Genomic DNA, 14,900 nt, shown 5'->3' on the forward strand with positions numbered 1-14,900 from the left:
AACCACTTGCAAGGGTGTATATGCATAGAAGCATCCAGAACTTCATGTTCTACCAATGAAAAATGCTTGTGAAATCTATGGTTGGTTTTATTTAAAAACTCATACATACGATACCAGGAAGAAACCTCAACTGCACTGAGACTGACAATGTTTATTCAAGGTACACAATGTTGGGAAAGTTTCCAGCCACTACAAATCATTACACAGTCATTTTATGTCCCACAAAATGACAGCTCCTCTTCTTGCTGCTCTTTTCTAAAAAACTCACAAAAGTCTTCAGGTGAGCTAGAGCAATAACTGGTTTTCCCGACACCGCCTTGTTTGTCTGCCAGCCTCCTCAGTACACGTCTTTATCTCTCTGCACCTTTATGCTCCTTGCATTGAGGATCAGGGCTTTCCTCTGAATCCTTGACTCGGGTTTGAACTTTTGACTCCCAATTGTCTTCCTAATTCCCCCTCCCGCTCACACAAGGCCATGAAGGGGCAGGAGCTGGGCTCTGCGGAGGTGAAGGTTCAGGTCATCAGAAATGGTCTGTCTGACATTTCTCCAGCATCCCTGTGGCTCTTGCTCCAACACTGACACCCTCAGACCTCAGGTACTCAGAGCGGAGATAAATCAGGTGGATGTAAGACACCAGCATTCCCTCAGCAGTTTGAATGGTGTAGCTCCCTTGGCCGGGCAGGCCTCGCTGCTGGAGTGGGCGGCTGTGGGTGAGCAGCACCACAGCAGCAGGCAAGGCCGCTGCCGGCTGAGGGCTAGGGCGGAGGAGGGGATCCCGGGCTCCTGGGGACCGCGGGCCACCGCTGCGCCATAGCCGCAGGCTCCGGCTCCGTGCTGGGCCCCGGCGGGACCGCAGCACCGACCCGAGGGGAACAGGCGCGCAACCGGAGCCGGTTGTCACGGCAACACCCCCACACTTGGGTGGGTGGGGGGGGAATCCTGACCCGTACGCATGCGCCGCAGCCGCAGTGTCCGCGAGCAGCTCGAACCGCCAACTGCCCCAATTCGAATTCGCATCCTCGACGCCCAATCACGGCCCGCGAGGCGGGACGGGCACCGCCTCTCCTCAGCCTTCCAGCCAATCACGAGGCCTGCTGTGTTTAAAAAAAAAGTGCGCGCGGCTGGTAGGCGTCGCTCAGAAGAGCCGGGCCTATCGCGGGTGGGAGGAGTTCCGGCCGCCCCAGGGAGGTGCCTCGAGGGGCGTGGCCTGGGCGGGACTCGCCGCATACGCCTTCCCTGACCCTCGCTGAGAGGCGAGGGGGCGTGGCGAAGGGTGGGGGCGTGTCCTCCGCATGAGGCCCCGCCTTCCCGCCGGCCGGTTCGGTCCCGCCCCCTCGCGGGCCCCCTCACTCACAGCCGGTCTGGGCGCGGCGGCTGCTGGTGTCCGCTCGGTTCCGGGGGACGCGCCGCGATGAAGGCAGGCGGTGAGTACGGACCGAGCCGCGGGCACTGCTTCGTCCTTCTTCATGCTTTCCCCCATCCGTCTGAGAGGCTCCGCCGCGGTCTTTCCCCCCGCCCTGCGCCGACCCCTCCTGAGGGGACTGCGGGGGCGGGAGGGCCGCGCCTCGGGGGAGCAGACCCTGCGCGGGCTCCGCTGCGGCTCCCGCCGGCGCCTGAGGGGCCGCCGGGGACACAACGGCTGCGGGTGCCGGCGGCGGCGCCTCGGCGGGGCCCTGGCGGCCGCGCGCGGAATTCAAACGCCGGCGGGGGGCGGTGCGACCCGGGCGGGGGGCTCGGGGCTCCGCCGGGGGGGGCACGGGCCGTCCGGGCTGCCGCTTCCCCGGGCCTCTCTCTTGGGAAACGGCTCAGCCTGCGGGCCCGGCCCGCAGGGGGCTGCCGGCCGCCTCACGGGGATCCCTGTCGCACCCGGGGCCGCTTTTCCCTCCGCCGCTGCAGGGTCCGGAGCTCATCTCTGGCTGTCGGATGTGTCGGGGCGCTCCTGCCCGTCTCGCTTCGAAGCCAGGCGTGGGGAAAAGTAGATTACGAGCGGAATAACATACAGTGCGTCTTTGAATTTGTTGGGCGCAAACCGATATGCGGGAACCCCATTCAAACATGAAAGAAAGCAGGTTTTGCTCTAAGGGTGGCCAGACGGTGGCACAGGTTGCCCGGAGCGGTTGTGGAGTTTCCTCCGTCCTTTCAAACCCGGCTGTAGCTGACCCCACCGGGGCAGGGCTGGGTGATCTCCAGCCTAAACCACTCAGATTTTGTGAAGCAATAAATTTAAAATTTCCCTACGTGTCTTCCTGTCTTTTGAAATTGAATTTTCTCTTCTCTAAGCTGCCCCATGCTGACCATACTCAGGTGTTCATTCAGGCTTAATTGGCATACCAGTGCAGAAGTCCAATTCTTTTTCATGGCCATAATACTTCTGAAGGCTTCTCCCGGATGAGAAGGAGAGCACTATTCTGCCCTGTGCACACCAAAAAGTTTTTATTTTCATGGGGATAGCATTTTAATCCAAGATAGGTAACAGATAAGATATGTGCTACTGATGAGACACTGCCTGCTACTTTGTTTCAGTTTAGTGGTTCATTTCATTAAACCTGAAGTGCTAAGGATGTTAATAGCATATGTGAACAGAAAACTCTGTATTACTACAGTGGTAGCCATGGCTCACAGACCCCTTAGGAATCTGCAGGCTCCTCTTAAGGATCCTGCTGAAAACCCAGATAACCTTCTCTTTGCAAACTGGAAAACCTGTATTAAGGAATTGAGTCTGATGTGACAACTTTGAACAAATTGTCTGTAAACTTTGAGTTGGCTGTGCAGCCTGTGGGGCTGTGCAAGTCCCAGTTCTGTGGGCTGACCTGCTTGGAGATGTGAGGGGGTAACTGGCCAGTCCATTGGTTTCCCATTCACTGCATCCGGGCAGAGCTGTTGCTCTTCTCAAAGCGAAATGCAACGTGTTGCTTCTTGAGTCTCTCAGTGAAGTTGTGTGTGGAGAACTGGAGACTAGCATAACATCATTCCTATGGTCAGGTTAAAATCAGAAGTTTAAACACCTATAGTAGAAGACAAGGCCAGAGGGGAATAAATATTCATGAAGAAAAATATTTGCCCCACTAAAATTCTCTGGCCTCATCTTGACTTTTCAACCGCCTTCTACTTTCATTGTAAAAAAACTTGAGAGCTGCATTATTCTCTTATACCTTTGACCCTATAATCTCATGAGACTACATAGCTCCGACTTGGTTTGGTGGTTATGAGGTGGTTTGTTATATGTATTATGCTACTAGTTTGACTCTGCTGTATTCATTTAAGTAAAAAAATCTTCAAGCTAGAAATGAACGAGGGAAATAGGTTAAGCAATGCTAGCACATGCATGTTGCACAATATTGGATTCTCTAATGGAGTCTGTGTCTTTTTATTGAACTATTTAAGAAAAAAGACAGTAAATAAATCTCCCAAATACAACCTCGTTATGTAAGACTTAAACCAGGTTTGAAAAATACAACCAAGAGATCTTCTGTAATAAAGACAAAGGCCCTTACATGGTGCTTTAATTTGTGGGACTAGAGCTTTCACTTCAGAATTGATTTTTTTATGCCTTCATGTCTGCAAAGTAAATGTTCAGACATTTTCTTGCTCAGAAATGGGCCTTGATTGCCTTTATGGACTGCTCCTGAGAGCTAGAAGAGGCTGACTTGGAAATAAGAGGTGTTGGCATCTCCACTGTTGCATGGCAGGACACCAAAAGTTAAGCATGAACCAGGATCAATTTGGGTCCCCCAACCCAAGCACCGCTCTGCAAGGCTGATCCTTTGCTGCTGCTTGAGGGCTGGAGGTGGGGAATGTGGTTTTTTCCCCCATGGCACCTTTCACTGGTTCAGATTTTATGCCATTTGTTTGTGAGACTCTGGTGGGTGGGGACCAGGCTCTTAGCAGCAGCTCAAATGCTGCGCTGGCCCTGGGAAGTGGAGAAGGGACCATGGAGGATGAATCTCTACCTGTGAGCAGTGCTCATGTGCTCTTCTTGTATTTTACCTTATCTGCTAGATCATTTTCCTCTCTTAGCGAATGCAGTGAGAGTGAAATCTGTCTTAACGAGGAGCAGAAGATGTAGGGGATGCCTTAGTCTAGGAATGGTGGAACTTTTTAAAAAAAGGGCTTCCTGGTTTTGGGGGATCTTCCATGAGCAGCAATGACAGCAACTGGCTGCGTAGAAAGACAGGCTTTTGGCTTGAGCTGGTTTGGTGGGTCTTAACTTCTTCATCTCTCTGGTCACATTTGAGGGACTGCCATCAATTGAGAAGGAAAAGTTGGGGTTTGGGGGAGGTAAATGAAGTTGTAGTAGTGACAGTTTAACTGAACACAGTCAAATGATGGAGTTAGGGCATGGAGGGATTCTCCTCGAGGAGGAGGAGTTGTGCGTGAGCCATCCTTTTCCAAGCCTCTTAGCTTAATTGACCAAATTGAATGAGTCACTGCTTTGTGGCTTAGTCTTGTAGCATTATGTGACACATGCTATACTCTCTACAGTTAATATGTTAGAAGAAGTTCCCTATGCTGCAGTAAATAGGTACTCAAGTAAACAGGTTTATATATGCGTATACTCCGTAGTGCCTTTTTTCCTTGTACTGTTCCCTGACTAACTGAGGTGTCCTGTGTGTTTGTTTTCCAGTGATTCACTGTAGATGTTCCAGGTGTTTTTCCTTCCCTTCAAAGCGAAGGATAAGAAAACGGCCTCGAGTCTTGACGTTGTTAAGTCTGCCCGAGGACGTTCTATTTCATGTTCTGAAAGGCCTTCCTGCTGAGGACATCCTCTCGGTCAGAGCTGTGAGTCTGCTACTGCTTCCCCGCTGCGGTGACTTACCTCAACCTTTAGGAGTCAGGACTGCACAGGGAAAAGAGCAGCTTCTTGTGTCAGAGTAAACCTCAAGAAAATCAAAGAATACATAGAGTAGTTAGCTTTTTGCTATCCCAGTAGCAGTTTTATTTCTCAGTAGTTGAGCTTAACAAGATTAGCAGCACTATTTGAGTGCTCTGTGTAAATTTTCTGTGGGAATTGTCCTCCCAGGTCACTGGGACTAAACAAGTTAGTTTGGTTTGGCATCTTTTGCCTTACTGCTGGTTAGGCAGGAAAAGGGTTATGATTAACTTGTGATTAATTAGTTGCCTATCTAAAATTAGATGGCAAAGAACTCTTTTTTTTCTGTTAGTCCCTTTATTTTGGTAGTTATTACTTTACGCTCCCCCCTTGCAGGTACACTCACACCTTAAATACCTTGTGGATAATCATGCTAGTGTTTGGGCATGTGCAAGTTTCCAAGAAATATGGCCTTCTCCAAACAATCTGAAGATGTTTGAAAGGTAAGCTTTAAGAATCAAATTGGTTTGACAGTGTAGAGGAGGGTGCTTGAAGCTAAGTACACAATTCTTATCAGTCTTCACTGCCACTTGGGGATCTGACTGTCCCTTTTTGTAGAAGTCTGCTTAGGCTGACGAACAATTATTGATTCATGTCTAAGCTGCAGCTTAAACTCCTGTCTCTTTAACTTGAGCAGGACCTGTGGCATATGGCTTCTCTTTAAGGGCACTCGTGTTCCATGTTGGAACATTGCACACTAAGATCTGTTAGTGGTGTATCTGTATGAATGTGCAAGTGAGATCAGAGGATCAAGAGCATAACAGTCTTTCTGAGTTGGTTTGCTCATTTCTTGTGCAAACCAGTATATTTTAAAATATGTACATCTCACTATTAAAATGAGTGAAGTTTGAACAGATAATAAGTCAGCTTAAAAGGGACAGAGAGCATCTTTTTATTTATCTGATTTGAAGGTGATTAGTCAGTTTAAACATCATGCTAATTGTTTTGCTTCTGACTATTGCCTCTGCTGTGATGCCCATATTATGTCCTTTCTGAAGAAGACCAGTATGTGCGTGTTAGTTTTGAAGAGAGAAACACAAGTACTTGGTGCATGTCCTTGAGGGCACACATTCTGAAACATGCTAACATGTTCTGGCTTTGGGGATGTTACATGGGAATGGGAAACAGTTGCTGTGAATTGTCAGATTATCCTGGATGTTGGCAAACAAAAGGGTTGGAGCAAGAAAAGCCTCAGTATAACTTATGTTTCACTTCTGTAGTGAAAACGTAGATGTTTATGGCTGGTGATCACCAAATTCACAGCCTGGCCTCCACTGAAGTCACTTGTTTGAGGATGTGTTGAGAGCCTGGAAGCACATACTGATTCCAACCTCACGTATCTTCTCTGTTTCCCATTCAGGGCTGCTGAAAGAGGTAACTTTGAAGCTGCTGTGAAGCTGGGGATAGCGTACTTGTACAATGAAGGCTGTAAGTATGGAAGCTTGCACTTGGGTCTTTGGGGAAGATGACATGACAGAAGGAAAAGTGGATGAGTTAAAAGCTTATTTACAGATCTGTCTTGGCCTAAGTAAATGTCAAACACATGTTGTGAATAAACTCCAAATGATTTCTGCCTTTTTCTTTTTCTTCAGTGTCCATCTCCGACGAGGGTCGTGCTGAAGTGAATGGATTAAAGGCATCGCATTTCTTCAGTCTGGCGGAGCGTTTGAATGTGTGTGCAGCCCCATTTATCTGGCTTTTCATCCGTCCTCCCTGGTCCTTGAGTGGAAGCTGTTGCAAAGCTGTCGTCTGTGAGAGTCTCAAAGCAGAGTGTCAGTTGGAGAAAGTAAGATTTCTTTCTGCCCTTGACTTTAACCTGGGCTATTAGCTGCAGCTAGTTGTTTTGGAAAAAATATTTTTCTTTGCCTGAGGACCTCCTATTCTCTTGTTGCTTAACTGACTGCGAATCAATCATTTTAATGAATTTACTGCCAAACCACAGTGGATATGAGTGCCAGAGGCCTGTACTGTCTCTTCTGAGAGATTCAGTACTGTCTCAAAGATAACAAAACATTGAGAAAAGCAAGGGCGAGGAATGATTGATTGGCAAACAAAATTGTAGACTGGAAATACTAGAAAAATTGCTATTGTTCTGTGTTTATCTTTAACAATGCTTAATCTTAATGCTTTCTTCAGGCTCAAAAAGGATCTATTCTCCACTGCTTGGCTAAGGTCTTGAGTCTCTTTGAGGTGAGCAGTGTTTCTGATTTGATGTGTTTGGGTACTTTTTTTGGTGATGCTAATGCTGTTTACCTTGACTAAAAAAATTTGATTTTGCAAGTGGCCTAAGAATTTCTGTTCTCATGAGTTTAATTTACTGCTTGTTTAAATAAACTTTATCACCTTAGTTTATTGAATTTTACAAACAGCGAAATTAATTTTGGTTTGATTGTGAGCTTGCAGTATGTTCAGGTCTCAAAGGAAGCCTTTCAGTCATAATGCATATTAAAAAAAAAAGTCCTTCAGTGGCAAGCAAGCTAAAAAGCTTTTGTCTAGCTGAGGGAAACCATTAACTGCTTCCTGAGCCTGGACCTTCAAATGCCAGCACTGAGTGGATGTGGGAGCACCCCTCGTAGTCTGAAGGGGACTTGCAACTGGTTCATTCTGCTCTGTAGGTTTCAGTACAGTTCTGCAGCTTTGGAAGGTTTGAGATCTGGGACCCAGCTGGCTGGACAGCAAAAATACTGTCATGCCTTTTGTTTTTAGGATGAAGAAAAAAGAAAAGAATCCCTTGAGATGTTTGAAGAATCTTCAAAGCAGGGTTGTTTAAACAGCTCCTACCTCCTTTGGGAAAGTAACAGAAAGGCTGCTGTAAGTAGCATTTTTTTGTCACAAAACAGCTTTTTCACTGTAACTTCTAGACCTCTATGTGTAATGAACATTGAGGAACAGCAATTTCCTTCTGAGCTCATGTTCTTCGTAAACCAGGAGAGCACTGAGAGATCTCTCAAATGAGCTTTGGTGCCTGCCTTGGTGTTTAAGGTGAGTGAGTCTACAAGCAGTTGTAGCCAAGGTGCAAGTACAAGTTCTCTTATACTAACTGCTAAAGGCATAGGCGCTGCTGGGTATTGATCGTATGGCTCACTTGTGAACAGGAGGGGGAAGAGTCCCTGTGTTGTCATTGATAAACCTCCCAAAGCTCATGGGTTGGAATCCTGAGTGTCCTGTCTCATTTCCTGTGAGACCTTTGGCAAGAACTGAAGAAAGTTTCTTAAAAACAATGTTGTCATGATGAGAAACAGACTGGTTGCTGAAATTATAAATGTACCCAAAGGCAGTGTTTTTCCTTTGGATATTAGTACTGCAGTCTTTCTGTTTGTAATGGTTTTTGAAATCTGTTTACATTCCTCTCTGTAGATGTCAGATCCTGGCAGATACCTCCAAAGTCTCAGGAAGCTACGGGACTATGCGGCAAAGGGCTGCTGGGAAGCACAGGTAGGACTGACTTTTCCCAGGAAAACTGTTTTAATTTGGTCTTTCCTATGCTGTGATTATAGACTAAGATTCCTCTTCTCTCTTTAGAAGCAGAGTCAAAATTGCTGAATAATATCTATATATGCACGCGTGTATTTACTCTGTAGATCCCCCTCTTTTGGAAAATACTGCACATCTGTGGTACAACCTCAATAAAGATGCATCTTTTGATGAACTTGAAAGCCTGCCCTCAAATAATGTGTACATTCAATATTTAAGTCAAACTAAGAACTACTGTTTCTGGTACCTTTCAAGTGGTTTGTTTTGTTCACTCTGTTTTCAGCAGGAAAATTACAGGACTATCCTTTGCTGCTTTAGTTTGCATTTCATTAAAAACAACACTTTCTTTTTTTGTTCCCTCTACTACAGATAGCTTTAGCCAAAGCTTGTGGGAATGGAAGCCAACTAGGATTAGAAGCAAAATCTTCCAGTGAAGTGGTGTCTCAAATCTTTCAAGCTTCCCTTCCTATCAGCAAGCAAAGTATCTTCACTGTGCAGAAAGGAATGAATGAAACAATGAGGTAAAAACTCGTATCTCAGAGCCAGGCCACACAGCAGAAACCATTGCAAATTTCTCTGTACATCTGCAAAATGAAACAAATCTAGAACGAGATCTATTGGAAGATGGCTTCTTGTGCTTTACTCTTCTGTGATGCATTACGTGCAATCAGAGAATCACGTGACGTTTGCAAAGAGGGTGTATTAGAGCCCTTATTTCAAGCCCTGATGAAGAACTGAAATGAGGAGTAAGGTTTTCTCTGGGCTGTTAGTTTTGTCAGATGCAAGAACTTTGAAGTTCTTCAAGTGCTAGAGGCACTATTTGACTTGTCAGAGGTATAGTTACTCTCTGGTTATCTTAGGTGGCCTTTAGCCTCCTAACTGATATGCCCTACCCCTTTCCTTGTGCAAGTGTCTATTAGTAATAGGCTAGCTTCTAATTCCATTTAACAACTTCAGAAGACTGTTGACGCTTCAGAGGATCACTGGCCGCTGGTTACAAATCCTTATCCCAGTGCAACGTGTCATTATTTTGAAAATCCTTTTGTTTGAATTTCTTGGTTGGAACTTTTATATGAAGAAGGGACTCGGTAACTAGGTGTGGGGAGGGAGTTCAGCAACAGTTTGAATATCTTTGGACTGCACAGATTGGGTGTCTCTCTCATTGCTGTAGGTACATCCTGATTGATTGGCTGGTAGAAGTGGCTACCATGAAAGACTTTTCTAGCCTATGCCTTCACATGACAGTGGGATGTGTGGATCGTTATTTGAAGCTGAGACCAGTACCTCGGGCTCGACTCCAACTTTTGGGAATAGCCTGCATGGTCATTTGCACACGGTAGGGGTTCTGACTGGCAAACAGGGGCTGTTGTGATTGTTTGAATTCATTTCTGCCTCTCAAGCTGCTTTTCCACTTGCTGCTGGTAATAGTGGAAAGAATATTTGGCTTCTCTCTACATTGCTGTGTTCACATACAGACACTCACAATCTCTGTAACGAGGCACGAAGTGTTATACCTTGATTATGCTTTTGAATATGAAAAAGCCCCACAGTGGTGGATTAGTCTAAATGCATTCCATCAGCAATTGAAGACTTTCATGCCATATTAGCTTGAGTAACCTTTGAAAGAATAACTGCAGCAGTATTGTTACTTAGTTTAGTTTGCTACACTCAGATGAATGGCATGGTGTGGTGGAAAATTACTCTTGTGTGTTCCCCTAAGAGAGGTTTCATAAATGAGGAATTAGGAATCTTTCTAGTAGGTGGCTCCAGCTTAAAGGCGAAATAAATGAGGAGATGCTGTTCTTCCTTTCCTGGTTTGCACCTGTGAAAGTACCTTATAAAGTTGTTTAACTCTTTGGTCATCTTGTGTGCATTTATCTGCCACAAAAACATTAGTGCACAGGCACACAAATTCCCTTTCTTCTGAGGTTAACTGTTAATATTTAATATTGCAGTTTCATCAGCAAAGAGATCTTGACAATACGGGAAGCTGTGTGGCTGACAGACAACACATACAAATATGAAGACTTGGTCAGAATGATGGGTGAGATCATTTCTGCCCTAGAAGGAAAGATAAGGGTGAGTTCAGAAAGTGGATGGAATATTTCACCCCCTGGGCTGCTATTGAAGTCAGGCTTTTGTAATTAGCACTTCTCCTTATCTAAGATGCTAGGTTGTTATGTGAGTATTCTCAATCAGCTGTGGAGCCCACACGTTTAAGAGCATGCAGATACAAGACCCTCTGCCTTTCTATAAAATTTAAGAGGCCATTTATTGTTTCACCGGAGAATGTTTTGATGTCAGTGTAGTAGTTTAAAACAAAACGAGACAAAAAAAAACCACAACACACACACACAAAACTCCATTAATGTAATTAAAACAGCATCTCCTGGAAGCAACTGTGTTCTAAATATTTGATGCTCATCTTGCATTGCCAAACTTTGTTCTGCTTTGTGTACTAGATACCTACTATTGTGGACTACAGAGAAGTATTGTCAAACATAGTCTCACTGGAGAGAAGAACTCTTCACCTGTACAGCTTCATTTGTGAACTGTCCCTCCTGAACACAAGCCTGTGTGTGTATTCCCCAGCTCGGCTGGCTGCTGCAGCTCTGCTGCTGGCCAGGATCCTCCATGGGCAAGGTAAGGAACAGCCTCTTCAGCGGAGCTGCTGCAGGGTCTGTCGGTCTGCCTTGTCCTTTTAGGGAGCTTTTTTATTTTCGCTTTGTATTTAGGCAAGATGGTCCTAATCATTTGAGGGCAAAGAGGGGGACAGGTATAAGTCTTCAGAATGAAGAGTTGAGTTCAGTCTGCTTTACTTTTTAATAGCTATGATGAACAAGAGTGTTAGCATCAAACTATGTAAGCTGGGTGTTTAAATGAGACTGAAGATTTCTGTACTTAAGTATTGCTTCAGTTTGGTAGGTAAAGCTATCCTTGAAGCTAGTTGTGATCTTCAATGAACTGTCTGCAGGCATCAGCTTGTAGATATCACGATCTTTATCCCATAAAATCTGACTGATTACAGAACTCCTGAGTTTTGTGAAATCGTGATATGTATTCTCTTCTCCAGCACACCCCTGGACCAGCCAGCTGTCTGAGTATACCGGTTTCTCTCTTGAAGACCTGTTGCCCTGTGTGCTGAGCCTTCACCAAAAGTGGTAATAGTTTTGGAACTCTTTTGGGGGAGGCACATGAGTACTTGGCTTCCAGCTCTTGCAGACATGCTGCATGTACACAGTCAGCCCTTCCCCAGGAAGAATGTGGCTTCGGGAAACTGCCTTACTCCCCCCACCATAAGGCACTAAGGCCTCGGGGCCAGTTTGGGGACAGCTCTTCTGTTTCTCCCAATTGTTAGTGGCCCTGGGTTACAGAAAATGTGACACTCCTCAAGGCTTAAAGGGTTTCAGCTTGCCAAAAAGCGCTGTTTTCAGAAGACTACAACTGACTTATTGGTGAGCTTCGGGAGGAGCTGTAGTAGCAAAAGTAGCTTATTTTTGTTTTTTAAAGAGTACAAGGCAAATGTCTTGTTTACCTCAAGGAACAGAAGAGGAATTAGATGCTCATATGCTTAGAAACTGTGTGTCCTGGCTAGGTCCATGGCAGCTCTGCTGAAACACCAACTTCCTTAGCAAAGAGCTGAGATGGACAGAGGGAGAGTACTTAAATTGGTAGGTTTTGTTAACGTTTCATATAATCCATTCTAAGATTGGGCTTTAATATTTCTTTCCAGTTTCCATGATGATGTCCCAAAGGATTACAGGCAGGTGTCCTTAACTGCAGTGAAACAGCGATTTGAAGATGAGCGTTATGAAGAAATAGGAAAAGAAAAGGTGGGTGAGCTCTTTGTCTTCATTTGCTGATATCTGACACCCACAGCAAAGCTGCCATATGGCAGAAGTGGTAAACTCCAAATAAAATGAAGTGGGTTGATCTCTTTGGACTTTTGGAGGAGAGAGTATCTAAATAAAGTGGTGGCTTTAAACTTGATCTGCAGAGCCTATAACTGTTCTGGTTGAGCACACGTGGGAAGAATTCACTGGTATAGGTTTCTCCCAGAAAATAAAGAGAAGTAGCCTCCTGGCGGAGGAATCACATAGACTAATTCTTAGTGGCTTTTTGTTTTTCAGATGATGAGTTACAGCCAGCTCTGTTCATTGTTGGGTGTGAAACAGGAGGATCCGGAGCCCAGTCCCTTGCACACAAATGTGGTGGAAATTCAGACTTTCCTTAGCTCTCCCTCTGGAAAGAGAACTAAAAGGCTGGTATAATTCATCCCTGTAAATGCCTCTGAAGATTAGCATGAGCCTCTCCTCCCCTCTAGTATCCTGAGGTTCCATTCTTAAATGTGATAAATTTTTCTGTAATTACCTTGACATACCAATATATGAGCCAGAAAAAAAAAAGACTTTTAATGTGTGACTTCTGAACTTTCTTTCTACAGGAGGAGGGAAGACAGCATTCAGGATGACAGAGGCAGCTTTGTGACTACTCCCACAGCAGAGCTATCCACCCAGGAAGAAAGTCTTCTAGATAACTTCCTAGATTGGAGTTTAGATTCTTGCTCTGGTTATGAAGGTGATCAGGAAAGTGAAGGCGAGAGAGAGGGAGATGGTGAGAGTTTTATTCTCCTTATAAAAAGCAGATGAGAGAATTAAAACTGTCTTTACATCTTTGCTTAAAACTGTTTCTCAGGCAACAGAAGCCTGAACTTTCAGCTGAAGACCAGTTGGAAAAACTCTTCCCCTTCCCCAGTGGTTGTAATTGTTAAACTATTGTAGAGGTATATATCTGTTCTTTTTCTCTGTATTGCTTCAGAACATGATGAAGGGTTTTGTAGCTGCTTAGTGTTTCAGAGTGAGACTGTTTTCAGATACTGGTGATAGTGGACCAAACATGATGAATGGCCCACTATGTTAGAAACACTCTGCTTTGTTGACTCTGGGACTGGCTGTTCGTTTTCTAAACAGCTCTTAGTACCTGTCCAGACAATCTGAAGGGGTAAAAGTTACTGTTTTAAAGGAGGGTGAACTTAGTGCTCTACTCTCCCCTCCATGTGTAAGTAGACATAAAGTTTATGCTCTTGCTTGTTTTTTCTGCTTGGTGTTGCCAAAATCAAAACTTGCCTTTTTCATCATCCTGCAGTGACAGGTCCCAGTGGGATCCTGAACGTGACGGTGGTCTATGTGGACCCAGCAGAGCACTGCTGCCAGGACTCCAGCGATGAAGACAACCCAGCTGTAGAGTGGGATGGGCACGTGGCAGCGCTGAGGGAGGCTGAGCTGCTGGATGACACTCGTGGCCTTTCAGCATATCTCACCCCAAGAAATCCCCACCTGGAAGGGAGCTCAGGCTATGCTTCTGTCAACAGTGCCAGTCCTACATCTTCTGTAGAGGGCAGCCTTGGAGTACCTCTCAAACCTACCTCAGCACTGGCTCTCAAGGAGCCATGCCTGCCTCACTACCTGGAATCATGTTTACAGCCGGTCTGTGCTAGGCCTAGTGATGGCCAGCATGACAGAAGGCAAGTCAAGCGAAAAAATGTGGCAGAACACAGTGAAGAAAGGATGAACTTGGGCTTCTTAAGCCTCTGATTTCTTCATGCTCTTTCCTTTTCTAGGGTTCTTGGAAACAGTGTGTCTGTTGTAGTCAGACAGGGATCATAGTGAATAATTTTTGATACCTCCAAAAAAAGAGCCCTTGCCCTCAACTTTGCCTACGCCTATCCTGTAATTCTGTAGCTCACTTCTGGGCCACTTCCTTCCTTGATTAGCTGCCTTTTTAAAAGTACTTCCTATTGTCTGATCCTCTGCAAATTAATATTCTCCACATAGGAAACTTTATAGCTCAGTTTGTCATACCTCACCAGTTACTCCTTGGTGATAGAAAAGAACTTGTCATGTCCCTTCCTTTGCTGTGAGGCCTGGCACTATAAAAGAAAGGAAATGAATTGCTTCTCAAGTTACTGGATGTAACACTATGCTTGAATTCTTCCACTTGAAAGACCTTTTTGAGGTTGTGCTGCCTTTTCCTTCTGGCCATGTACTGTCTCTCAGCTGGTGTTTCCCTCTTCTATGTATATACCATTTGCTGCACTGATACAGGTTTTTATGGATACAATCAAGAGGTAAATGAAGGCTCACTGCAGGTCCGAGCTTCTCTTTTACCTACCTCTCAGATGGTTTTAAACCCCATGTGCCTCAGGCTCTTAGTTGCCATGTTTTCCTCACCTGAAAAAATCCTCCTTCTGTGCCTTAATGCCTCACTGCCCAGTACTACAGTACCGTGATCTCTGTGAACTGTTGTCTCTGCTGGAACAGTGTGGCTGAACTGCCACCTCCAGCCCACAGCTCAATTTAATTTCCTGTCTTGCACAGTCTTCCTTGCTATTTCCATTAATGTCCTCAAGTAAAGCACAAATCACTTGAACACTAGACACAGGCAGCAATGCGGTAAGGGCGGACAGTTTGTCTTACTGAAAGCTCTCATTTAAACCTTGCTACTGGCTCCTACTCCGCAAGGGCAGCATACGCTTTTCCTATCAAAAATTAAAGT

The 14,900-nt window shown here is 45.3% G+C and overlaps 1 protein-coding gene across 1 annotated transcript; it reads left to right on the forward strand.

Annotated features, from left to right (window-relative positions):
- Positions 1-953: 953 nt before the first annotated feature.
- On the forward strand, positions 954-14,729 carry CCNF (cyclin F; the record flags this gene model as incomplete). Its single annotated transcript, XM_080353973.1, has 18 exons — positions 954-1,125; positions 1,493-1,966; positions 4,626-4,780; positions 5,208-5,314; positions 6,232-6,299; positions 6,464-6,657; positions 7,008-7,061; positions 7,578-7,682; positions 8,229-8,306; positions 8,715-8,866; positions 9,517-9,681; positions 10,301-10,424; positions 10,808-10,988; positions 11,419-11,506; positions 12,079-12,178; positions 12,476-12,606; positions 12,790-12,959; positions 13,491-14,729. The coding sequence occupies 18 exons, from the start codon at positions 954-956 to the stop codon at positions 13,937-13,939; spliced, it is 2,967 nt and encodes a 988-aa protein (XP_080210099.1). The 3' UTR covers positions 13,940-14,729.
- Between the last annotated feature and the right edge of the window lie 171 nt (positions 14,730-14,900).

This window comes from Nesoenas mayeri, assembly GCF_963082525.1.
Source record: "Nesoenas mayeri genome assembly, chromosome: 15".
NCBI classification, from domain to species: domain Eukaryota; kingdom Metazoa; phylum Chordata; class Aves; order Columbiformes; family Columbidae; genus Nesoenas; species Nesoenas mayeri.